The sequence below is a fragment of the Myxocyprinus asiaticus genome, chromosome 40 (assembly GCF_019703515.2).
Source record: "Myxocyprinus asiaticus isolate MX2 ecotype Aquarium Trade chromosome 40, UBuf_Myxa_2, whole genome shotgun sequence".
Classification (NCBI taxonomy): Eukaryota; Metazoa; Chordata; class Actinopteri; order Cypriniformes; family Catostomidae; genus Myxocyprinus; species Myxocyprinus asiaticus.
The window spans coordinates 35,023,801-35,046,264 of record NC_059383.1 but is presented as its reverse complement, the minus strand read 5'-3'; the positions used below and the strand labels follow the sequence as shown (position 1 = coordinate 35,046,264).

General features: G+C 38.8%; 1 protein-coding gene across 1 annotated transcript in view; it reads left to right on the top strand.

Annotated features, from left to right (window-relative positions):
* The window catches only part of LOC127430779 (steroidogenic factor 1-like), a 31,433-nt gene that overhangs the window by 5,582 nt on the left and 3,387 nt on the right, over positions 1 to 22,464 (top strand). The window contains exons 5-6 of the mRNA XM_051680833.1: positions 14,843 to 14,962; positions 15,075 to 15,222. Coding sequence (XP_051536793.1) covers positions 14,843 to 14,962; positions 15,075 to 15,222 — 268 coding nt within the window. The remainder of the gene's footprint in view (positions 1 to 14,842; positions 14,963 to 15,074; positions 15,223 to 22,464) is intronic.

Genomic DNA, 22,464 nt, shown 5'->3' with positions numbered 1-22,464 from the left:
TTTAAATAAACTCTCGAGTGTCTGTTGTTTTAAAGTAAACAGAGGATACACTCCTTTCTTTTCTCTATTCTAAGATCCTGTTTCTTTCTGTAATGTTTCCAAACCTTGCTGACAATGCAGCATACACACAATCATTACAGCATGCCATACACACACACACGATACATTATAATGCTGACTATTATTCTAGCATACATACACATAGACAAATGGACAATGATACACAGTCAAATCACACAAACACACACACACACACACACACACACACACACACACACACACACACATATGTTGGTGCAGCTATCATTATGAGGACTCTCCATAGACATAATGATTTTTATACTGTACAAACTATAGATTCTATCCCCTAACCCTAACCCTACTCCTAAACCTAACCCTCACAAAAAATTTCTGCATTTTTATTTTTTCAAAAAAACATCGTTTAGTATGTTTTTTAAGCTATATGAATTATGGGGACACTAGGAATGTCCTCATAATCCACATTTATAACATAATACCCTTGTAATTACCAGTTTGTAACCTTAAAAAAGTCCTCGTAAACCACTTAAACCTGCCCACACACACACACACACACATACACACACACACACACGTTAGCAACAGCATTCCAGTCCAGATAAGGGGAGAATGTGAATGCTGCAGTGTCCATTTGCTCTGTCTGAGCACTCTGTGTGTGAAGGTTTTTATTCAACAAATCTCAATCATTTTGGTACATCAGATTCCTCCAGAAATAGTTTTTGCACATTCTTAAACTACTATAGGTATAGTAATAGCAACACTCTAAAAAAACTAACCAATTATATGAAGTAGCTGAAGTCACCACATCATTTTGTGATGCTACACTTTCGGCTCACGTGCCGACTCACTTCAGGACTCATACTCCATCACTCGCATTGCACGTGCAACACTCTATCAGTTGAGCTATACACAATTTGATCGCGCTCCATCAAGCTTGTTAATCTAGTTGGTTATGTAATGTAGACATTAAAATGTATCGCCTTACAAGTATAGTATATTTTTATATATCAAACATAGAAAAGGTACTTGTATAGAATAGCCTGGGCATTATGTTATCCTGGAAAATAAATATGAGGCTGTAAGGCCTACGTGACTATGCTGTGAGAAACACACGGTGCACTCAGCTGTAACAAACACAATGGTACAAACTGGAGAAGGCATTCCTCAAGCACTGGATGGCACAGCCAATAGTCAAGCTACTTTATTATGTTTAAAATACTCTATTCTGTTTACATAAAATGTATACTTTCATAACAAATTGACTTTTTTTAATTTTTTTTAAATAAGACTGATGGCCGGGATTCCACCATTAGAAAGAAGATAGAGGGTCTGATAAATAATGGTGGCAGACAGAAAAAGGTGGAAAAGCACGCCCATTGGCTAAGATAACAAGAGAGGTGTGCTTATGAGGTAAAAAATAATAACAGAAAGGTATAAAAATGAGAGTTTGGAATGAGAGAGTCAGATGGAGAGCTGGCATCTCAGGTTTTGTTGTTTTGCTCAATAAAGCCTAACCTTTGACATCTGGAACTCCTGACTTCGAGAGGTTTCTTGCTGAGAGGGAAAGAGCTTTCAATATTCCACGACACAAGTAAAAGTGTTTTGATGCCATCAGATGGCATTTTGTGAGGAACAGGGTGAAAAGTAAGTGTTTATTAACTTGTGATATGGATGAAAGGCATAAAAGTCATTGTTGCTGTAGTGCCTCTATAGCGTTCCTTCACCTTTTTTTTTTTCTTTTTCTTTTTTTTTTTTTCAAAGAACCATAAAGCCTCAACACTAAAACCCTGAAGCCAAAAATGCTTCTTGATAAGTGCTGAACCTAAGACTTGGTAAAGAACCACTGAAGAAGCTTTATTTTAAGAGTGTAGTTATTTCTGATATGACTGATTTTTAGAAATGGCATGTCAAATCAATATTTAAATTCCCACTCTTTTAATTAAAGCAAATCAGCAATGTAGCAACAATAGTTTGTTCTGATTAAATTTGATTGCACTTAACAATACATTTTCCTCCTCTGTAGTGAGTTATCAGTTTGATTTAGTCCGCCACACATGTTTGGAGATATCCGAGCTATCTCACAGTTTCCTAATGAATAATAGAATGGATCAGCTGCCTAAAATGCTTACACAGATTTTTCATTTCGTAGCACTTGTTTCTTTTGTTATTTTTTACTAACTATATACTGCAGTGGGTGGACAAAAAACTGCAATGACAAAATATCCCATCTTTTAGACGATGTATTTTGCTGTTCTCAATTCTCAAAAATGCTGGTTCACTAGTAAAGTAATATCCCTTTAAGATTTATATCCCTTACAACAAGTACTGTGGTGCCTTTGGGGATCAAAGCCTTTTCATGCAATCAGAAAATTTTCCAGATGATTATTGATCTATGTCTGCATTTTTTTCAGATATAAATAGGGTTACTCGTTGCCACATCGAATCATTAAATCTACTGTAAAGGCTTACCAGTATTCGTCGGTAGCTTGTGAGGTCCAGGAGTCTGTATTAAAAGTGATGCCCGCAATAGTCTGTCTCTTCATACATATTTCTCAACACAACGTTAGTAAATCGTAAGTGGTAGGGTAACTTAAATTCCGGTTTCATTTCCTCTAACATGTTTCAAAAAGGGACTCACCACCACGTTAAGCGGCTGCATCTCTCCGACAATTTGTTAGCATCTTGGCCTGTGGCAAATCAAATGATAATCCTTTCCTAGGTGTAACGAACTGGCAATGGAGATGTGTTAGGATCCATGTGCAGGAAGTTTATTAAAGTACACAAGCAAACAATCCAAATCGGCAGGCAAATAGAGGTAGTTGTTAAGCAGGTAGTATAATCCAGTAAACCAAAATGACAGACCAACAAGGCAAACAAAACAAAGGGGTATCCAAAGGCAGTAAATCCAGGAAAACAGGCAATGGTCATAACAAGAGAACAATCAGCAATGGCAGTGGAAAAACACTTGGTAAGGCAGGGCAAACTGGCAATACTTTGCAAAGTCAAAATGGAACAACATGGTATTTATATAGTTCAAACAGGAAATCACCAAAGAAGAAACGGTACAGAGTTAGTATTCGGGAGAGGGCTCCCTCTGTTGGTTGGTAGGAGGGGTAACAACCTCGGATGTTACAGAACCCCCCTACGAACAACTCCTGGTGTTCTTCTACTGGGACGTCCCCTTGGTCGTGGTGCTGGATGATTAGGATGGGCATGATGAAATTCTTGCATCAGGAATGGGTCTAATATGTCCTTGGTGGCTACCCATGATCTCTCCTCTGGCCCATAGCCCTCCCAATCCACCAAGTATTGCATCTGGCTCCCTCGTCATCTTGAGTCCATGATCTCTCTGACCATATACGCTGGGGCTCCATCTACCTCCAATGGAGGTGGAGGCTCAGAATCCGTGGTTCCAGAGCCAGACGCCGGGTGGATGGGTTTCAGCAAGGACACATGGAAGGAAGGAGAAATGCGGTAATTAGCAGGAAGCTCTAAACGGTAAGTAACTGGGTTTATTTGATGGATAATTCTGAAAGGACCCACATACCTTGGACTGAGCTTCCTGCAGGGTAGCTGCAACTTGAGATCCCTTTTGGACAACCAGACCCTCTGTCCTGGCTGACAGTTGGGATGTGGCACCTCCGTCAGTCAGCCTAGAAGCGTTGTGCTCGGTCCGCTCGCTGTAGCCGGACATGTGTGCTGTCCCACACCCTCTCGCTTCGCTTAATCCAATCGTCCACCGCTGGCACCATAGAAGGTTCTCCTGACCAAGGGAACATCGGGGGTTGGTAGCCCAGCATGCATTGGAAGGGAGTTAAACCCGTAGAGGTATGAGTGAGGGAATTCTGTGCATATACGGCCCAGGGCAGGAAGTCGCTCCACTTCTCCTGTTTATGGCTACAATAGCTCCGAAGATATCTGCCAATCTCTTGGTTTAGACGTTCCACCTGTCCATTGGCCTGAGGGTGATAACCAGAAGTGGGACTCACATTAATGTCCAGTTGTTTGCAGAATGCCTGCCAAACTCGGGACGTGAACTGTGGACCTCAATCGGAAACGATGTCCTCTGGTAATCCATAGATCCTAAACACTTGGTGGAACAAAGCATTAGCGGTTTCCATGGCAGTGGGTAAACCCTTGAGAGGAACAAGTCTACATGATTTTGAAAATCTATCAATTATTACCAGAATGGTAGTATATCCATGGGAGTTTGGCAAGTCTGTGATGAAGTCAATGGACAGGTGAGACCATGGTCTTTGTGGTATGGGCAGTGGTTGAAGCAACCCCGTGGGCAGTTCTCTGGGGGTCTTGGATTGGGTACACACCTGACAAGACTTCACATATTTAGTCACATCATGAATCAATGATGGCCACCAGAAAGAATTACGTACCAGGGTAACAGTTCTTTGGATACCAGGGTGTCCTGTGCTCAGGGAAGTGTGGACCCACTGGATAGTCATATGACGTAGAGCTTGGGGAACATAGTGCTTAGTAGGGGGGCAGTTAGGTGGTGACATTTCATGCTGTTGTGCTCATTGTATCTCCTCCATGATGTGCCAGCTAATCGGTGCTATGATGACAGATGGTGGCAGGATGGACCCAGGGTGAGGTTGGAGGTGAGGTGGATCATGTCTGCGTGATAGTGCATCTGCCTTGCTGTTCTTGCTGCCAGGACAGTAAGTGACTGTAAAATTGAACCTGGTGAAAAACAATGACAATCGTACTTGACGTGGGTTCCATCTCTTGGCTGCCTTGATATATTCAAGATTCTTGTGATCGGTGATAACTTGGAGCAGTCGTGAAGCTTGACTTGAGAGAGATGAAGGCTTGGTATGCGGCATCGTTCCATGGCAACTTGCTTGGCTTTCACTTGATCAACAGCGTGAGTGTTGCTGAAATGGTACTGTAATTCCTAATAAAATGGCGATAGAAGTTGGCAAAGCCCAGGAACTTCTGTAGTTCCTTGATTTTAGAAGGTCGAGGCCATTCGGTGACTGCTGTTACCTTTGAGACATCCATCTCCACACCTTGATGGCTGATATTGTAACCCAGGAAAGTGGTATGAGAGGTGTGGAACTCACACTTTTCTGCCTTGACAAACAGTAGTTGTTCCTGGAGACATGATAAGACTGTCTTGACCTGCTGGATATGTTGTTCCATGTTTTGTGAATAGATGAGGATGTCGTCAATGTAGGCCACCACACAATGATTCAGTAAGTCTCTGAATATTTCGTTGATAAAGGACTGGAAAACTGAGGGGGCATTAGCAAGTCCATATGGCATGACCAAATATTCATAGTGCCCCCTGGTGGTGATGAAAGCAGTCTTTCACTCATCCCCTTCTCAAATCCTGACGCGGTTATAAGCACTCCTTTGATCAAGTTTGGTATAGATCTTGGCTTCACGGAGTTGTTCAAGGGCTGAGGGGATAAGTGGTAATGGGTAATGATATTTTATGGTGACAGAGTTCAGGCCTCGATAGTCAATACAGGGACGTAGACCTCCATCCCTCTTCTCTATGAAAAAGAAACCTGCAGCAGCTGGGGAGGTGGAGGGATGGATGTAACCGGAGGCAAGAGCTTCCTCAATGTAATTCTCCATGGCGAGGGTTTCGGGGCGTGACAATGCATAGGCCTTGCTTCTCGGTGGAGCTGTATTGGACAGAAGTTCAATAGCACAGTCCCATGGATGATGAGGAGGAAGTTGTGTAGCTTTAGTCTTATTAAACACTTCACTGAACTCTGCATACTCCTTGGGAATCGTGGTCTCCTTCTGTGATTCAGGATTCTCAATACTGGTGATAAGGCAAGGCCTGGAAACAGCAACATGGAGACAATGTTTATGACAGAAACTTGACCAATGTGTGAGCTCACCTTGGTTCCAGGATATCGATGGGACGTGGGTGGCCAGCCAGGGATGACCCAGGATAAGAGCGTGCTTGGGTGAGTTGATGACATAAAGTGAGATATTCTCTACATGAAAAAGTCCAATCATGATGGTTATAGGAACAGTCTGTTGTGTTATGCCAGTACCAATAGGTGTGTTGTCAACAGTGGTGATGTTAATCTTAGGAAAGCATTCAGTGGTGGGTATGTTGAATTCTTGAACAATCTCCTGATTAATGAGATTAACAGCAGTCCCAGAATCCACTAATGCTGTAACACATCTTACATGATCACCAATGGAGATCTCTACAGGCAACAGAAAATTATGTGAGATGGGTGATATAATGTTCATGGTACTCATGTGCTGCCTTGACTCAGGGGAACTTGATTTCTTGTGTGGACACACAGCATTTAAATGACTTGGTAAAAGCAAAGGTTTTCATTGCGTCGACGTTGGCGTTCCTCCATGAAAACACGATTGTATGCAACTTGCATGGATTCGGGTGATACAGTGGATGCCTGGGCCTGTACTGAGACTGTAGAATTCGAGGTGAAGTGAAACTGAGGTCGTAAAGCATTCTGAAGCAGGTTATCAATCTTGATGGCCATAGTTATGTATTCAGAAAGATTCGTACCTTCACCCTTGCAGGTCATTTCTGTCCTGAGTTTCAGGTTAAGCCCTTCGCGGAAAACAGTCTTCAGAGCGACATCATTCCACTCACTCTGAGCCACTAGTGTCCTGAACAGAACTGCATAATCTGCTGCTGATCGATGAACCTGGCGTAGATGAAGTAGCTGAACAGAGATATCTTGGCCGCCCACTGGATACTTGAAGACTTTGTGGATTTGTTGAACGAAGTAATCAAATGAAACCTGGATTTGAGTATCTTTATCCCAAACAGCGGCGGCCCAATCGAGAGCTTTGCCGGTAAGCAGTGACATAAAAAAAGAATATTTCCTGGTGTCTTGATCAAATTATTCAGGCTGATTTGAGAAAAATACCTTGCACTGTCGTAAAAACCCCCGGCATTTTTCAGCAGAAACATCAAACTTATCAGGTAGAGCAAAGCTTACTGGTTTAGCATGGGGAGCTGGTAGTGAATGAATGTATTATGTCAAACATTCGTTGGCAGCTCGTAGGTTGTTAAGCTGGTCTTGGTAACCCCTTAACACCTCGCACTGGTGCGCGAATGCGGCCTGGAGCTGTGAAACTTCCGCTGGATCCATGTTTGGCAAAGTATTCTGTAACGAACTGGCCATGGAGACGGTGTTAGGATCCATATGCAGGAAGTTTATTAAAGTACACAAGCAAACAATCCAAATTGGCAGGCAAATAGAGGTAGTTGTTAAGCAGGCGGTATAATCCAATAAACCAAAAAGACAGTCCAACAAGGCAAACAAAACAAAGGGGTATCCAAAGGCAGTAAATCCAGGAAAACAGGCAATGGTCATAACAAGAGAACAATCAGCAATGGCAATGGAAAAACACTTGGTAAGGCAGGGTAAACTGGCAATACTTCACAAAGTCAAAATGGAACAGCATGGTATTTATATAGTTCAAACAGGAAATCACCAAAGAAGAAAAGGTACAGAGTTAGTATTCGGGAGAGGGCTCCCTCTGTTGGTTGGTAGGAGGGGTAACAACCTTGGATGTTACACTAGGGTTCAAAGCTTCTGCAATTGTAGGTACTGTTTACTGCCTTTCACTGCGCAACCCTGCCATTCGCCATGATATCTGTTTATGTGTGAAATTAGATTGGTTGCGTTCCCGGAGTATGGCAATTCTGATTTATCCAGTTTATTGGCCAGATCCATCAACCCAAAATCCGAAATGATTCTGAACTTCGCTTCTTTTGCCCTTTCCCCATAATATCACCCACAATGAAGCACCATGCCAAACACCAGCTGCACAAATGTATGGGTGACAGAGGTGACGATAACTTAGTATTAAGTACAGTATATGTTACATATCACCTGCTTGTGGTCTCCCAAAGCTATTATGGCAGACTACATTAAACGTAAAGTCAACTGACTGAATTAGAAAGCACACAAATGAGGCTTCTAATTTAAAACGTATTATTTAACAGTTATTATTTTTTTTTTTTTTTTTTGTGACAGTCCTTAGTTTTTCCTCATTTTTTATTTACTTATTGCTTTTAAACAACAGTTCAAAGAACATCACACTCGCAATAATGCTGTGGCCCTAAATCAGCACCACTGTGATTACCTGTGGCCGAATGTGATACTGTTGTAATATAATGATGCCTCAAAACCATATAGATAAAATAACGTGCTGATTAATAATCGATGAATTGATATTTTATGACATTTCTAGTGAGAGATGATGGTATCAGACGCAATACCATGATTTTGTGACATAGCATTGTACTGAATGATTACTTTACTCATAAACCATGGTAATTATATGGTACTTCAAATAATACCATGGTGCATGTTTAAAAACATGTTATTGTTATAGTGTTATGTCTAAAAAAATAAACTATGGTAATACCATTGTACTTTTCTATAAGTGATATGACTCAAGAGACACTAATAAATCCACGAGACAGCACTAAGGCGGGATGCTACAGAGTGTACAAATTCAACCATCACTTCCTCTGTCTGTGCTGATGGATAGTTTCCAATTCACACTGTTACCTGGACAGGTGTGCTCACACAAACTCACACACACTACACCTACACATATTCCGGATGTGAACTGTTAGTTTATTTACCCTCTGAAGACAAATATATTCAGTGCTTAGACAAACTACACACTTGATCACACACTCATTCAGAGTGTGTATTTGACTCTTAGGCCCGAGATACATTTTTTTTGTTTGTTTTTTTGGATGGGTTGTGTACATCCAAGTCTACAACCAACAGCACACTATACAGAAAACCATACTGTATTACACAATGCAATGCACTCAACTTTCCATTTTAAGTCTGACGAATGAACCGGAAGTAATATTATATACAGTATGATTTTCAACATCTCTTTCTAGACTTAATATTTGATTGAACTGCCAAATGTGAAGACATTTTCAGACAAAATGCAGTTAAAATGCAAAATAACTGTTTTTATTTTCTAGATGATAACTGAATGACACTCTATGAATTAAACGACATCACATGACAATTTAGCAAACTACTATATGAAATGCTTATATGCATTACAAGCATATGCACTTTGTTCCACATACTATTTTTAACATTTTAAGGAGTATACAGTGTATACCTTGCAGTGTGTAGTAAGCAGTTCACTAATTAGCACATGTCTGGGATGGAATACTAGCTTACTATACACTGTATATGGTGCGTTCAAGTCCTCCTGGGAAGTTTGTACTTACAAGGTCGGAGATTGTAAATACTATGTGATGTGCGTTCAAGTGATTTTAGTCAGAAAGAACGGACCTGTTTTGCAATTTCTTTCTCTTTTTTCACATACTGGTGAAGACAGGAAGCTGTTTAAGCACCAATGCAACAAAAGGAATTAAAAGTCGCACATTAGGTGTGTAATTAATGCTTTATCTAGTTTATTATTCCCATGCGGCTACATATGATGATGGGAAATTTTGTTTTATTGCACAAGCCAGTCACTTCATAAACCAGCTAAAATGAGTCTTATTTTCTAGCAAGCTTGTTTTTCTTCATTAACAGTACAAAAACACTAAACTGGTGTAACTGGTCCTGCTCAACCCGCTCTGAACGGGATTCGACCCTGGGTCTCCGATGTGGGAGGCAAGCACGCTAAGAAGGAGGCTAAAGAATATAGACTCTAATGTCAGTCGCTAGTGCACCAATTGAGGCCAAGGGCGTGAGGTTTACACACTGCACAGCTACCTACCAGCTGGCTACTGTTACACTCACCCCCTTAAACCTCACTCCCCTCTAGGTCACGGCACCATTGTGATGCTTCTGTTCTACCCGCTCCATACAGGACTTGAACCGGTGTCTTTAGTGTGGGATGTGGGTGCACTAACAAGGAGGCTAATGGCTACAGCCCCTAGCATCAGTCGCTAGTGCACCTCATGAGGTCAGGTAAGTGAGGTTTATACACAGTGCACAGCTATCTGTCAGCTGGCTCCCGTTACACAGGCAAAACTGAATTATTACCAATAAAAATTTTCTTCTACCATGATTCTTAAATCGGCACGGCCCCAACTCAGAAAGTCATTGCTCAAAGAAAATCCAGAGTTTCCCTCTCATAATTACGACTTTGTGGAGGCGGTCATGTGCACTCAACTCGTAAATCAGTCATTCTGACATGACTTGAATGCACCAATACTGCCTACTAAATAGTAAGTGAAATAGTAACTATTATTCCACAATAAAAATTGCAAACATTGTTTTCACATGACCTCATCACGTTGCATGTGAGTTATCAACTTGGAAATCAAAATGGTTATTTAAAATATTTAATTAAGTTTTTAATAAAAAATCCCTCTTTTTTATTTATTTATTTATTTTTACTTTCGGCCATCCAAATCAAATAATGCATTAAAAAAGAGATGATATAACTTCCTGTTTATTCAAGCGCAATGCATTGCAGAATATTCTATGCAGTATGTTCTGTTCTATACTGTATACATAGGCTACTACTGTATATACTGCAAAAAATAGTATTATTTTAGTATGAACTTACAAACATGGTAATGGCCTCTGCCCTCTATGGTGTGATAGTAGTTTGTTTATATTTGTGCACACAAGTGGATATTTATGCCATTTCCTTTCTACAACATAAAAAGTGTCAGGACTACTCAGTGAAATTAAGAAGAGGTACATTACAGAGAGTGAGATAGCTTGAAGAATAAAGGCTGTGTTGTGGAAGTCTTGGGCAGTAGGCAGGTATTATCGCTGATAAACCAAGGGTTACAAAATACATGAAACACTGACAGGGAGTAATTTGTTGCTTTCAAGTGCAGAAGCGAATGTGTCTGTGTGCGATTTCGAAGTCAACAGCTTTTGCTGGGAAAAGGACAAGGGTCTTATTTTACTCATAATCTTTTCAGAGCTAAGCACTCTCTCTGTCCCACATAATAGCCCACACTAGGGTGCCGAGGGCATTTGACACTCTCCAAAATTGTCTTTAAACAGCACTTAGATTGGCGCTGCAGAGGACAAACTGAAAAATGGTGGTAAGTTGTAGGTCTAATATTCAAAAAGAAGTTTGTTATTCTGCAAGTTCTTTCTTTGGCACCTATAAACTTACTGCATTCTATTTATCATTTTAATCTGTTTGGGCTTTTTGTCACTTTTATTGATAGAACTGCCCTTACAAAAAATGTAAGGTTCTGAAAAACTTGCCGCAAGTTTCCCACTCATTATTTTCACATGCAAATGAGCATGTGATTAGCCACAAATATTTGCCAGAAGTTGCCGCTCTTCACCAGTAGTGGCGAACCTGCAGCAAACCATTGGTGACAATGAAGAGTTTGCCGCAAAGCTCATTTGCATGTGAAAATCATGGCTGGCGAACATACAAAAACATACAACTTTACTCCAATAGAGAAAAATAAATGAACCAAAGAACTACATTATCACAGTTTCTGCCTAAATTAAACCGATATCCCAAAACTAAACCTTACTGTAAAGTCTAACCCCTTACCCAAACCCTAAACATTACCATGATTTAAATAGAAAAATAACTTTTGTGTACCATAGAAGAAGGAAAATGGGACAATGGCGGTGTATTACAGGTTAATGACAAACATCAGCAATCATTAGTATTGCATGAATAAATATGGAATGAGTAACCGAATTTGTTCACTGACATTTCCTTTCTTAAAATAAAGCACTGGATAGGAGGCTAGCTAAAAGTTAATGCTTGTATTGTATTGATTTGAAATTCTGTTTGTTGACTGGTTGGTCTGTATTGGAAAAAGTCGTACCTTTTCATACAAGCCAAGCTGTAAGATATCTTACGATTTCCTTATTCCATACAAATTATTACGAGTTGTCATGAGGCTGTGTTGGGAGAATAGCAACCCAAGATGGCCGCAAATGGGCTGACTTCAGAGGACAGAAGTCTTGTTCAGAATAGCAAACATTTACTAGTATATACCATGTATGCAGTTTGTTCTACACAGTATGCATTGCGCTAGCATTCCATTCCAAACATAGCCAGAGAAAAAGCCACATAAACACCAGTGTCACAAGATTTATTAGCATTAGCCTAGTTTCCTTGGGTAAACTAACGCATGGCAAAGCTTTAAACGACATTTGTTGAATTGTAAATGTCAGGAACAACATTTAGTAGCTAATATACAGTATGTCGTGCTAGAGCTAGACAATCATTACTTTTAGTAACGCTAGTTTCTAAAGTTTTTAGCAAACAAAGTTTGCTAAACAGTAAAGCTAATTGCATCTCTAGAAACATTACACCTTTCTTTAGAATTTAAACGGTTTATGTTAGCAGTATGGTACTGTATTCAATAACGACATTTGGCTAGATGCCTCCAATTCTTTGGTTTTCTGGCCCTTGTTTGATCTTGTGTGTGTTTTTGCACATGCATTTTTGTCTGTGTTATGGCACATTGTGTACCTGTGTATCAACATACAGATTCCAGCTTCCGGCACTGTGTGCGGAATGTGCTGTACAGTCTCTCATCATGGCAACAGAAGTGTGTCAGGGAGTGATGGAGCTAGTGTTCAATTATATGGGCTTTAAAAAAAACTGTATGCTTTGCCCGCAGTTAATTGTGCCGCCAGCCCATTAGGCTACTGCGGGGTCAACTGTCAAATATGCAACAGTGAGCTGAAAGTTACGTCTGTAGAACTATATCATCCACGTTACTGGCCATTTTCAGTCCAATTAAACATGCTAAACTGGACCCTGAATAAGTACAATAGCTGTCTGCTATTGCAGATCTTTGAATGGACAGCGATCTACATCTCTGCTCATCTGAATGAATCGGTGCAATCCATTCTGTTCCATTTTTATGAGTGAATGCTATTGTGTTGACAGGTGAAAAACGTGCAGCTTGCTGAAAATTTTGTGTGGGTGAGGCTTCTTTTAAAAGAATGTGCATCTGTATGTGCATGAGTGCACGTGTGTGTGTGTGTAGGCACACCAACATACTGTAATCATATTGCACTACACTGATATATATATTTATATATATATATATATATATATATATATATATATATATATATATATATATATATATATATATATATATATATGTGTGTATACAGTATGTTGTATATGTTTTGCTTTAATGACAGCATGCACTTGAGCTGGCATGGACTGTACAAATGAAACCTGATGATTCATGTTATCCCAACATGATCTGAGAAATTTCCAAATAGCTTCTTGTGTGCTCCAGTGGCAGAAAAGACTTTTGTTCAAAGAAGACATGGTCAATGTCACAAAATTGCTTACATTTGATTAGTGACCTAGACATAGTGCAGAACCTTAAATGTGAAATATTAAATATGCCTTATTTATTTTACTATTAAATAATAATAAATAAAAAACAAATAATAATAATTTTCTTAATATTTATAGTTTTATTTGTTACCTTTTTTTTTAGATGCTGTTTTTAAACATTATGCCACAAATGCTGCCGATTGAGCCTAACTTGAACCCAGAATATTTCTTTCAGATTAATCCATTACAAAAAGTACTTTGGTGTTACTATGAGGTGAGGGTATCAGATGGTAATACCACAGTATTGTGATATGATTACCATATTCTTAAACCAGTTACAGGGTAATTCTTTGGCACAAATTATTTGTTGTTTTTGGTTGTCACCATTATTGTGATTTGTATGTCAGATAATGAGGTCCACTTGAGTTACACATCAAATTCACACTTACAGAATCTGTGCCACTGCATAAGCGATTCCAAAATAAAAGCTGTGATAACATTCAGAATAAAAGCAATTGTATTGTTTTATTCTAACAGAGTTTATTGAATATTTGCCCTGTAATGGGGTCCGTGTGAGTCAAAGGCGGCCGCCTACATCGCCTGTAAGACAGTGCTTGCACAGCAGCGGGCCGGTGTCATGATAAATTGAGTCTGCCCCATAAATCGAGTCCCCATGGGGGTAACCGTTTGTTATGCCTGAGCAAAAACCTATCATGTTATCATGATAGCAATTCACTGAAGTCTTGGGTAATTTCACAATCTATAACTTCAGTTATATATTATTATATGTAACATGATTTAAAAGACATTAAATAAATTTGTAAGATTTGTAATCAGGCACTGAATAGAGTACCCATTACTAGCTCTTTGAGACAATAGAATCGCTGTGATGTCATATTAGGACTTGATTTACCAGTTGGACTCAATTTATCATGACACCGGCCCAAATTACCCAGCGGCCCACCGGGAAAACGCCCGGTGCTCCCAATGGCCAGTCCACCCCTGCTGTTGGATGACTTTATGCCACTCATGACACAAAAATTCAAGCAGTTCGGCTTTGTTTGATGGATTGTGGCCATCCATCTTCCTCTTGATCACATTCCAGAGGTTTTCAATGGGGTCCAGGTCTGGAAATTGGGCTGGCCATGACAGGGTCTTGATCCGGTGGTCCTTCATCTACACATTGATTGAAATGGCTGTGTGGCATGGAGCATTGTAATGCTAGAAAAAAACAATCCTCAGAGTTGGGGAACATTGTCAGAGCAGAAGGAAGCAAGTTTTCTTCCAGGATAACCTTGTATGTGGCTTGAATCATGCGTCCTTCACAAAGACGAATCTGCCCAATTCCAGCCTTACTGAAGCAGCCCCAGATCATCACCGATCTTCCACCAAATTCTAACCATTAGATGACCAGGTGGTGCTTCATCAAGGCTGGAATCATGCAGATTCTTGTACTTTCCATCCCTTTTTGTTAATTAATTCTCTCTCTCTCTCTCTCTCTCTCTCTCTCTCTCTCTTTCTCTCTCTCTCTGCCAAATAGGTAGGAGATCAGATGAAGTTGCTGCATAACTGTTGGAGTGAACTCCTTGTGCTGGACTATATCGCCAGACAGTTGCAACATGGCAAAGAGGACAGTGTGCTTCTCATTACTGGACAAGAGGTAACACACACACACACACACACACAACATTACATACATGCACATATACTGTATGCTCTTAATTCATACATTTCATATGAAGTATATGTATGTGTGTATGTGTATGTATCAGGTTGAGCTTGCGTCCCTACTGGCCCAGGCAGGGGTCACTCTGAGTGGGATGATACAGATGGGTCAGGAGCTGGTGCATCATTTACAAGAGTTTCAGCTTGACCGTAGAGAAACCGCCTGTCTCAAGCATCTCATCCTCTTTAATCCTGGTTAGAAAGCAGAAGCACACATATACACAGTCCTGTTTAACATATTCACATTATTCGAGTGGACAACAAAAATCAAGATTATTTTCAGTGAGAAGTTATGCAAATAGCCTTTGTAAAATATTTTGTTATTCTATTCTTTTAATTACGTTAATGTGGTTATTAAACTCAAATTAAATATTTTAGCATTTTTATTTATTTATTTATTTTTGGGCATAATGTTCATTACCGCAAAAATGTATTTAAACTAAAAATACATCTGGGATACAATGGAAGTTTATGTGGCCAAATGTGGAAGGTTTAAAGACAGAAATTTTAAGCTTATAATTTTATAAAAGCACACATTAGTTCTTCTGATAAACTCGCGAATCATTTGAGCTGTAAAGTTGTTTAAATTGTCATTTTTAGAGTCGTTTTAGGGTTTGTTGATATTACATTGTCATGGCAACGAAGTTGTAAAATTGGCTAAAACTTTACACAGAAAAGGTTAGTAAGTGATTTTATAACACTAAATTCATGTTAACACGCATATTGTTTATGTCTTGTGGCTATACTTTTGAAAAATGCGTATTTTAACATTCAGAAATTGGCCCCCACTCACTTCCATTGTTTGTGACTTACTGTAACCTTGATTTTTGCTAGTTAAAACTGATTTTGTGGTAATCAACATTATGCCACAAATGCTGTCGATTGAGCTCAAGGGCATAGCAGCCAGGGGGGACGTGGGCGACACTTCCCCCGCACTCTTTTAAAAAGTTGATTTGGTCCCCCACACTTTTCCAAGCTAAACCCATACTGAGTCCAAATGGTGGATTTGTATACAGTATTCTTAGCATTTTGTTACTTTGGGCTGATTGAGCAACCATTCAGCCAATCACAGGTGAGTTTCATGAGCCGAAACAACCCTTACGTAACAGGCCGTCACTCAGACAGTCTAATCAGTGCAGCTCCAATCATTTCTACAAAGTTGCTTTGAACAATGCTCATTTAAACATGTTTTTTGTCGGCATTGATCTAAATGAATAATCTAGAGATGAGGAACACACAAACGAGAGTTATTTATTGGCATATCATTCTTGATTGGCAGCATTACGTGAAATGCACTGCAGAAAAAAACAAAGGACAATCCTTCATTTAAGCACACATTGTAAGTGGAGTTTATATCAGTGCCTGAGTCTTCATAAAGTTATGCTTTTTACATTATGTTTGTGAGGTAAAAGTTTGATCTGTTCTTTTTGCCATTTTAAGCAGATTACTAGATCGGTGTTTAATATATAAAGCTATTTTTAATATCAGCTCCAGTTTTTTTAGCTCTAAGTTGGTGTGCAGTCTACAAAATGAAGGAAAAAAGACAGATCTGCTGTGTTATTAGAATACTTATGCATTTTACTGATGTGAATAGATATGCAGACATGCTTTTTTCTACATGAAAAATGTACAGAATTTATTGAAACTCATAATAACAAAAGACTATTATTGTTGTCTTTTGACAAAAGTCATGCTCAGCAGTTCCCAAACAGAAGGGAAATGATAGATTTGATTTATTCTTAGAATGCATAAAACCTCTCCTAATGTCTCTTTGTAGGTCTGTAGACATACAAATTTTAAAGGATTAAAATGTTCTTTTGATCGTTGTTTCAGTGATTCGTTAATTCATTTCACACAAGACATCACCAGGTGGCATCACCAGAATGGTCTCTGAATGAATCATTAAATGGATATGATCAAATTTTGGTGAATGTAGTCAAAACACTCAAACCGCATGGATAAATTTAAATCCCACAATGCACAAGCACAGAGTAAAAAATAAATTTGTGCACATGCACAATTGCCATTATTGCAATTTATTAAAATAATTTATTCAAGGACCAGCTATTGCTCAGTCTTTTATTGTAATGTGTGAAACAGAAGCAAGTGCTCCACAATTATTATTTTTTCAGCTAATTTGGCCAATTTCTGCAATAAATTTGCAATATTGAATCTTTAAAATACTACAAATACTACAAGTATATAATACTTATGTATTAATATAATACTTATATTTGTATATTAACATACTGTAACATATAAATACTGCACTGTAAGTGTTGGGTCTGTGCAAGCCACCTACTGACAGCTGTCCCCAACTGCTACGCCCCTGATTGAGCTTGACTTATACTGAACCCAGAATATTCCTTTAAAGCTGCTGTAAGTGATGCCAGCTGTATTGCTTCTGTCAGATTTAAGTCAGATCAATTCTTGGCTCAGAGCTAGAAAGAAGGTTGAAACAGTCAAGCAACGGTATACTGTTTGCAAACATTCGGATCCCACCAAGCCACCGGAGACAGCATTTTAGAGGAGCATTAAATTTGAGATGCACATTGTCCTGTCAACAGACAATTAAAAAAAAATGTAAAACATAAACCACATGTGTTTTTAATGACTGCACGCCTTATAATTTACATGAGATCAGTAAATTAAGCTGTTTTAACCACTCAGTGATGATTTTAAAGTAATAAATATGCAGTAGATAATGTGTAATTTGTCATGTTTACCTTCTGCATTCATGACGCTAATATTAACACGCTATATGTTGCCATACTATGCACCGGTTACCATCTGTTATTGTATTATATAGACTTCTGTAGATTTAATCAAAAATCACATGACATTGTCTCGAAAATGTCTCTACACAAACGTTGTGTAAGTAAGTTTGCAAGTCAGCACTTCTCAGTATTTTCATGCTGACTGACACCCTGGGTCACACCCACAGATGACGTGGATTAATGGCAGTAATAAGGTATTTTAACAGCCGGTACGAAGTTATCCTGAGAGTTCACGTTGGCAAGCTGTTTCAAACCACTGCAACAAACTGAAAAACACCTTTTTGGACAGATTTTGTTCGAAAAGATGACACACCCGTCTTTCTTGCTAGAAGTATATTGGTGCCCTTAGTCAATGAATCAGACCCTGTCCCAAACCACCAACCTCACACCCTCTCTTCAAAGCCCAGCCCTCCAAAGCCATGTCAGCAAATCCAAATTGACTGACAGGCAGAAAGGCAACTCAAGTATTCTGTCGGCTAACATGTATGTGCTGGGTCTAAAGGGGGGCTTTTCAAATCAGTTTTTATTTTAAATAGTTTTCAGATTTGCTATAAATTTCAGTTTAGTTTTAGTTAGTTTCATTAATGATTTTGTTAGTTTAGTTTTTATTTTGTAAACACATTTCTATTTCGTTTTTATATATTTTAGTTTTAGTAATTATAGTTTTGAGAGTTAACAGAACACTTCCAGAGTGTAGACCAAAGTAAGACATTTGAATTTAAGCTTGGCAAACTTACACAATACACTAAAAGCAAAATGAAATATTTGCACAGTTTACTTAGACTCAGCATACTTGTGCATAATAACAATAACATAATGGTTTGAGATGCAAAAAAGTCACAAAGAACCAAACAAAAGCAAATCAAAGGTATAAAAGTTAAACATATGAAAAGCTCAAATGAACTCAAATTCATGTTAAACATGAAATCTTGTTAAACTGTTGAGACTCACTGTATTGACAGTGAGCGCTCCGTCACTTTGTTTATATACACTGGCGGCCAAAGGTTTGGAATAATGTACAGATTTTGCTCTTATGGAAAGAAATTGGTACTTTTATTCACCAGTGTGGCATTCAGCTGATCACAATGTATAGACAGGACATTAATAATGTGAAAAATTACTATTACGATTTGAAAAAAGAAAATCAGAACTTCTTAAACTACTTCAAAGAGTTCTCATAAAAAAATCCACCACGTGCAGCAATGACAGCTTTGCAGATCATTGGCATTCCAGCTGTCAGTTTGTCCAGATACTCTTTCACCCCACGCTTCCTGTAGCACTTGCCATAGATGTGGCTGTCTTGTCGGGCACTTCTCACACACCTTACAGTCTAGCTGATCCCACAAAAGCTCAATGGGGTTAAGATCCATAACACTCTCTTCCAATTATCTGTTGTTCAATGTCTGTGTTTCTTTGCCCACTCTAACCTTTTCTTTTTGTTTTTCTGTTTCAAAAGTGTCAAAAGGGCCTGCACCCCTGAGTCTTCTCTTTACTGTTGTACATGAAACTGGTGTTGAGCGGGTAGAATTCAATGAAGCTGTCAGCTGAGGACATGTGAGGCGTCTATTTCTCAAACTAGAGACTCTGATGTACTTATCCTCTTGTTTAGTTGTACATCTGGCCTTCCACATCTCTTTCTGTTGTTGTTAGAGCCAGTTGTCCTTTGTCTTTGAAGACTGTAGTGTACACCTTTTATGAAATCTTTTTTATCAATTTCAAGCATATTGACCTTAAGACATGCCAGTCTATTGAATACTGTGGCAACTCAAAAACAAACACAAAGACAGTGTTAAGCTTCATTTAATGAACCAAATAGCTTTCAGCTGTGTTTGATATAATGGCAAGTGATTTTCTAGTACCAAATTAGCAATATAGCATGATTACTCAAGGATAAGGTGTTGGAGTGATGGCTGCTGGAAATTGGGCCTGTCTAGATTTGATCAAAAATGACTTTTTTCAAATAGTGATGGTGCTGTTTTTTACATCAGTAATGTCCTGACTATACTCTGTGATCAGTTGAATGCCACTTTGGTGAATTAAAGTACCAATTTCCTTCCGAAACAGCTAAATCTGTACATTATTCCAAACTTTTGTCCGCCAGTGTAGCCTATGTTTACATTTACTGCATACGATATGATACGTGTCTCGTATAATCTTAAAATCCGTGCTCGTCCATTAACTGCATTGCATTTACAATGTAATTATCACAATTACAGAGGTGTATAATGATTATTTGTGAGTTTCCACTGCAAAATAACCCCCCAAAAAAGAGAAAAGCCACAGAAAATTCAGTCATTTTGGGCCACAAAACTCAAGTAAAAGTGTGCACATACTGCATATTCTAGAAATATTTTGCTTTCTGCTTCATTCTATGAATGGAATCCACATGAAATCAGTAAAAGAAGCTGTTATAACAACTCAATGATTACTGAAAGATATTTGCATTAGATTATGTGTAATTACAGTATTTGTAATGTTTACATGCGCTAATGAGTAATGTTAGTGCCTTTGTCATAGTATTGCACCTGTTACCCCAGTATGCCAGCCTTCGCCACAGTAGGACCTGAAAATATATATATCGTGAAAAAAAATTTTATACTTGTTTTTAAATAAAGACTTCCTACTAGCCATAATTCATGTCCAAGTTGTCTTCATATGTCTTTCAGTATCAGCTAACCTCATGTGCATTACATGCCACAATGCCATCTGCAGGTATTCACCTAAACAGCCCAATAGTGTATGGCTCTGTGGCTCTTAAAGTTGCAATATGTAATATGTTAACTGTACTAAAGCATAAAATTATTATAAAATTTTATCAGAGATTTTGGAAACATGCTATGTTGAAATATTGGCTTCTCCGAAAACAACGCTACAGCCAGTATATTCTACTTTGAAATGTCCGTTCCGGGCCGGAATTTCTGTTTGTGTTTTGGCCTGTGTGATCCTGCCCACTGCCCATTTCCCAATAGTATTTCGACAACCCGGGTTGCCAGATTTGAAACATGTGCTGCAGCCATGGAAGCCAGCATTACATCTAGCTAACATTGACAAGAGTTATAAAACATCCAAATGATATTACAGTGTAAGTTTCATCGCTTGCCACTGTCAGTTTGCTCGTTCCTGTTGCGTGTCCTCAACCTGGCAACCCGCGTGAGCTTTGAGTCTGGGGAGGAGGGGGCGGGGGAGACAACTCCCTCTAATATTTTGAATTTGGACTGCAGTACCCATTTTAAACGCTTAATGTCAATGTTACATATTGCTCCTTTAAGATGAACATCTCAAACACACACACAGATCAGATTTTTCCGCCATGTGATGAGAGCTCGTTGATTACAAAAACGATCATTTATTTTTGACAATTTTTATTTTATTTCAGTTCGTTTTTTAATAACTGCTGTTAGTTTCATTTAATTTTAGTTTTTCATTTATTTTAAAATATTTATTTTATTTCAGTTTATGAAAAAAATTTTAATCAATAGTTTTCGTTTCAGTTTTAGTTTACGAAAATAACCTTGGATTGTATCCTGAAAGGCTTGTGCATATTTCAAGTGTAGTGCTTACACTTCTTGTGATTTCAGATTTTAAACCTCAAAGCTGCATTATTGCAAATTATTTTTTTGATGAAATGACAACCTTACTTGCCATCTCTGCAATTATAATTTTGTTTAATGTTTCTGTTAATAAGTTCTTTGAAGTTCTTTAATGAGTTTTAGTTGTTCACTTATTCCAGAGGCCAAACGACTTCATATTAATGAGGAAGAGGTGGAAATGTTCATGTGCTTCTGTCTGTCTTTCTCTCTCTCTGTATCTCTTCCTTCAACACTGCTGATGATGTTTTAATAGTTTAATATCAAATATATTTTCATAGCTTTTATGGTGGCGTCCGTCACCCTGTCTTATTGAACGTATCTATATTTCTTCCACTGGGATTTGACCGAGGCTAATTAACTTCTCAAAAGATGAATATTGCATTGATTTCAAGCCGCGCTAACGAGAATGCAGTTGTATTGGTTATTTGTCGCTGCTTGCTCTGAGTGGCACCGTGTTTTGTGTGACACGGGGCATGCGGTAACTGGGTAATGGGCTTAATTAAAATGAAAGCCTTCTGAATCAGTCCTGTATACAAAGGCTGGGTGCTGGACTCCGTATCCACACACACACACCGTCTGTAGCAACACTCTGGCTCAATAGAAGTTTAATGGATTGACCCTATATTGGTCCATACTGCTGTGTCCCCTCTCTTTCTCAGCTTAAGAAGAAAATGTTCTTTTATTGTTCGCGTTCCCTTAAGTAAAAGCAATTTAGAGCTCGCGGCTGCCAACAAAAGCTTCTTTTCATAATAAGAGTGCCTGAGGGCCTCAGTAGTTCTTTGCCTGCGTTTGTGTATGTTCAGAGGTGCTTGATAATCTATTTTCCACTCATGCCATCTTTAATAAGACTCTAGGGGAACTTGGGAAGAATAAATTGTGCCCATTGACAGTGTGGTTTATTTGCATGCGCTCTCTGCATTGTTTTAGCACCTGATTCACTAAAGGAATTATACAAATCTATAATGCACCTAGTTGCGCGGCCACACTCAGGTACTTGTCTTCATCAGTCTGCGTGCAAAAAAGAAAGTGCCAGAAACTGATGTGATGAATCAAACACAAGATATTGTTCT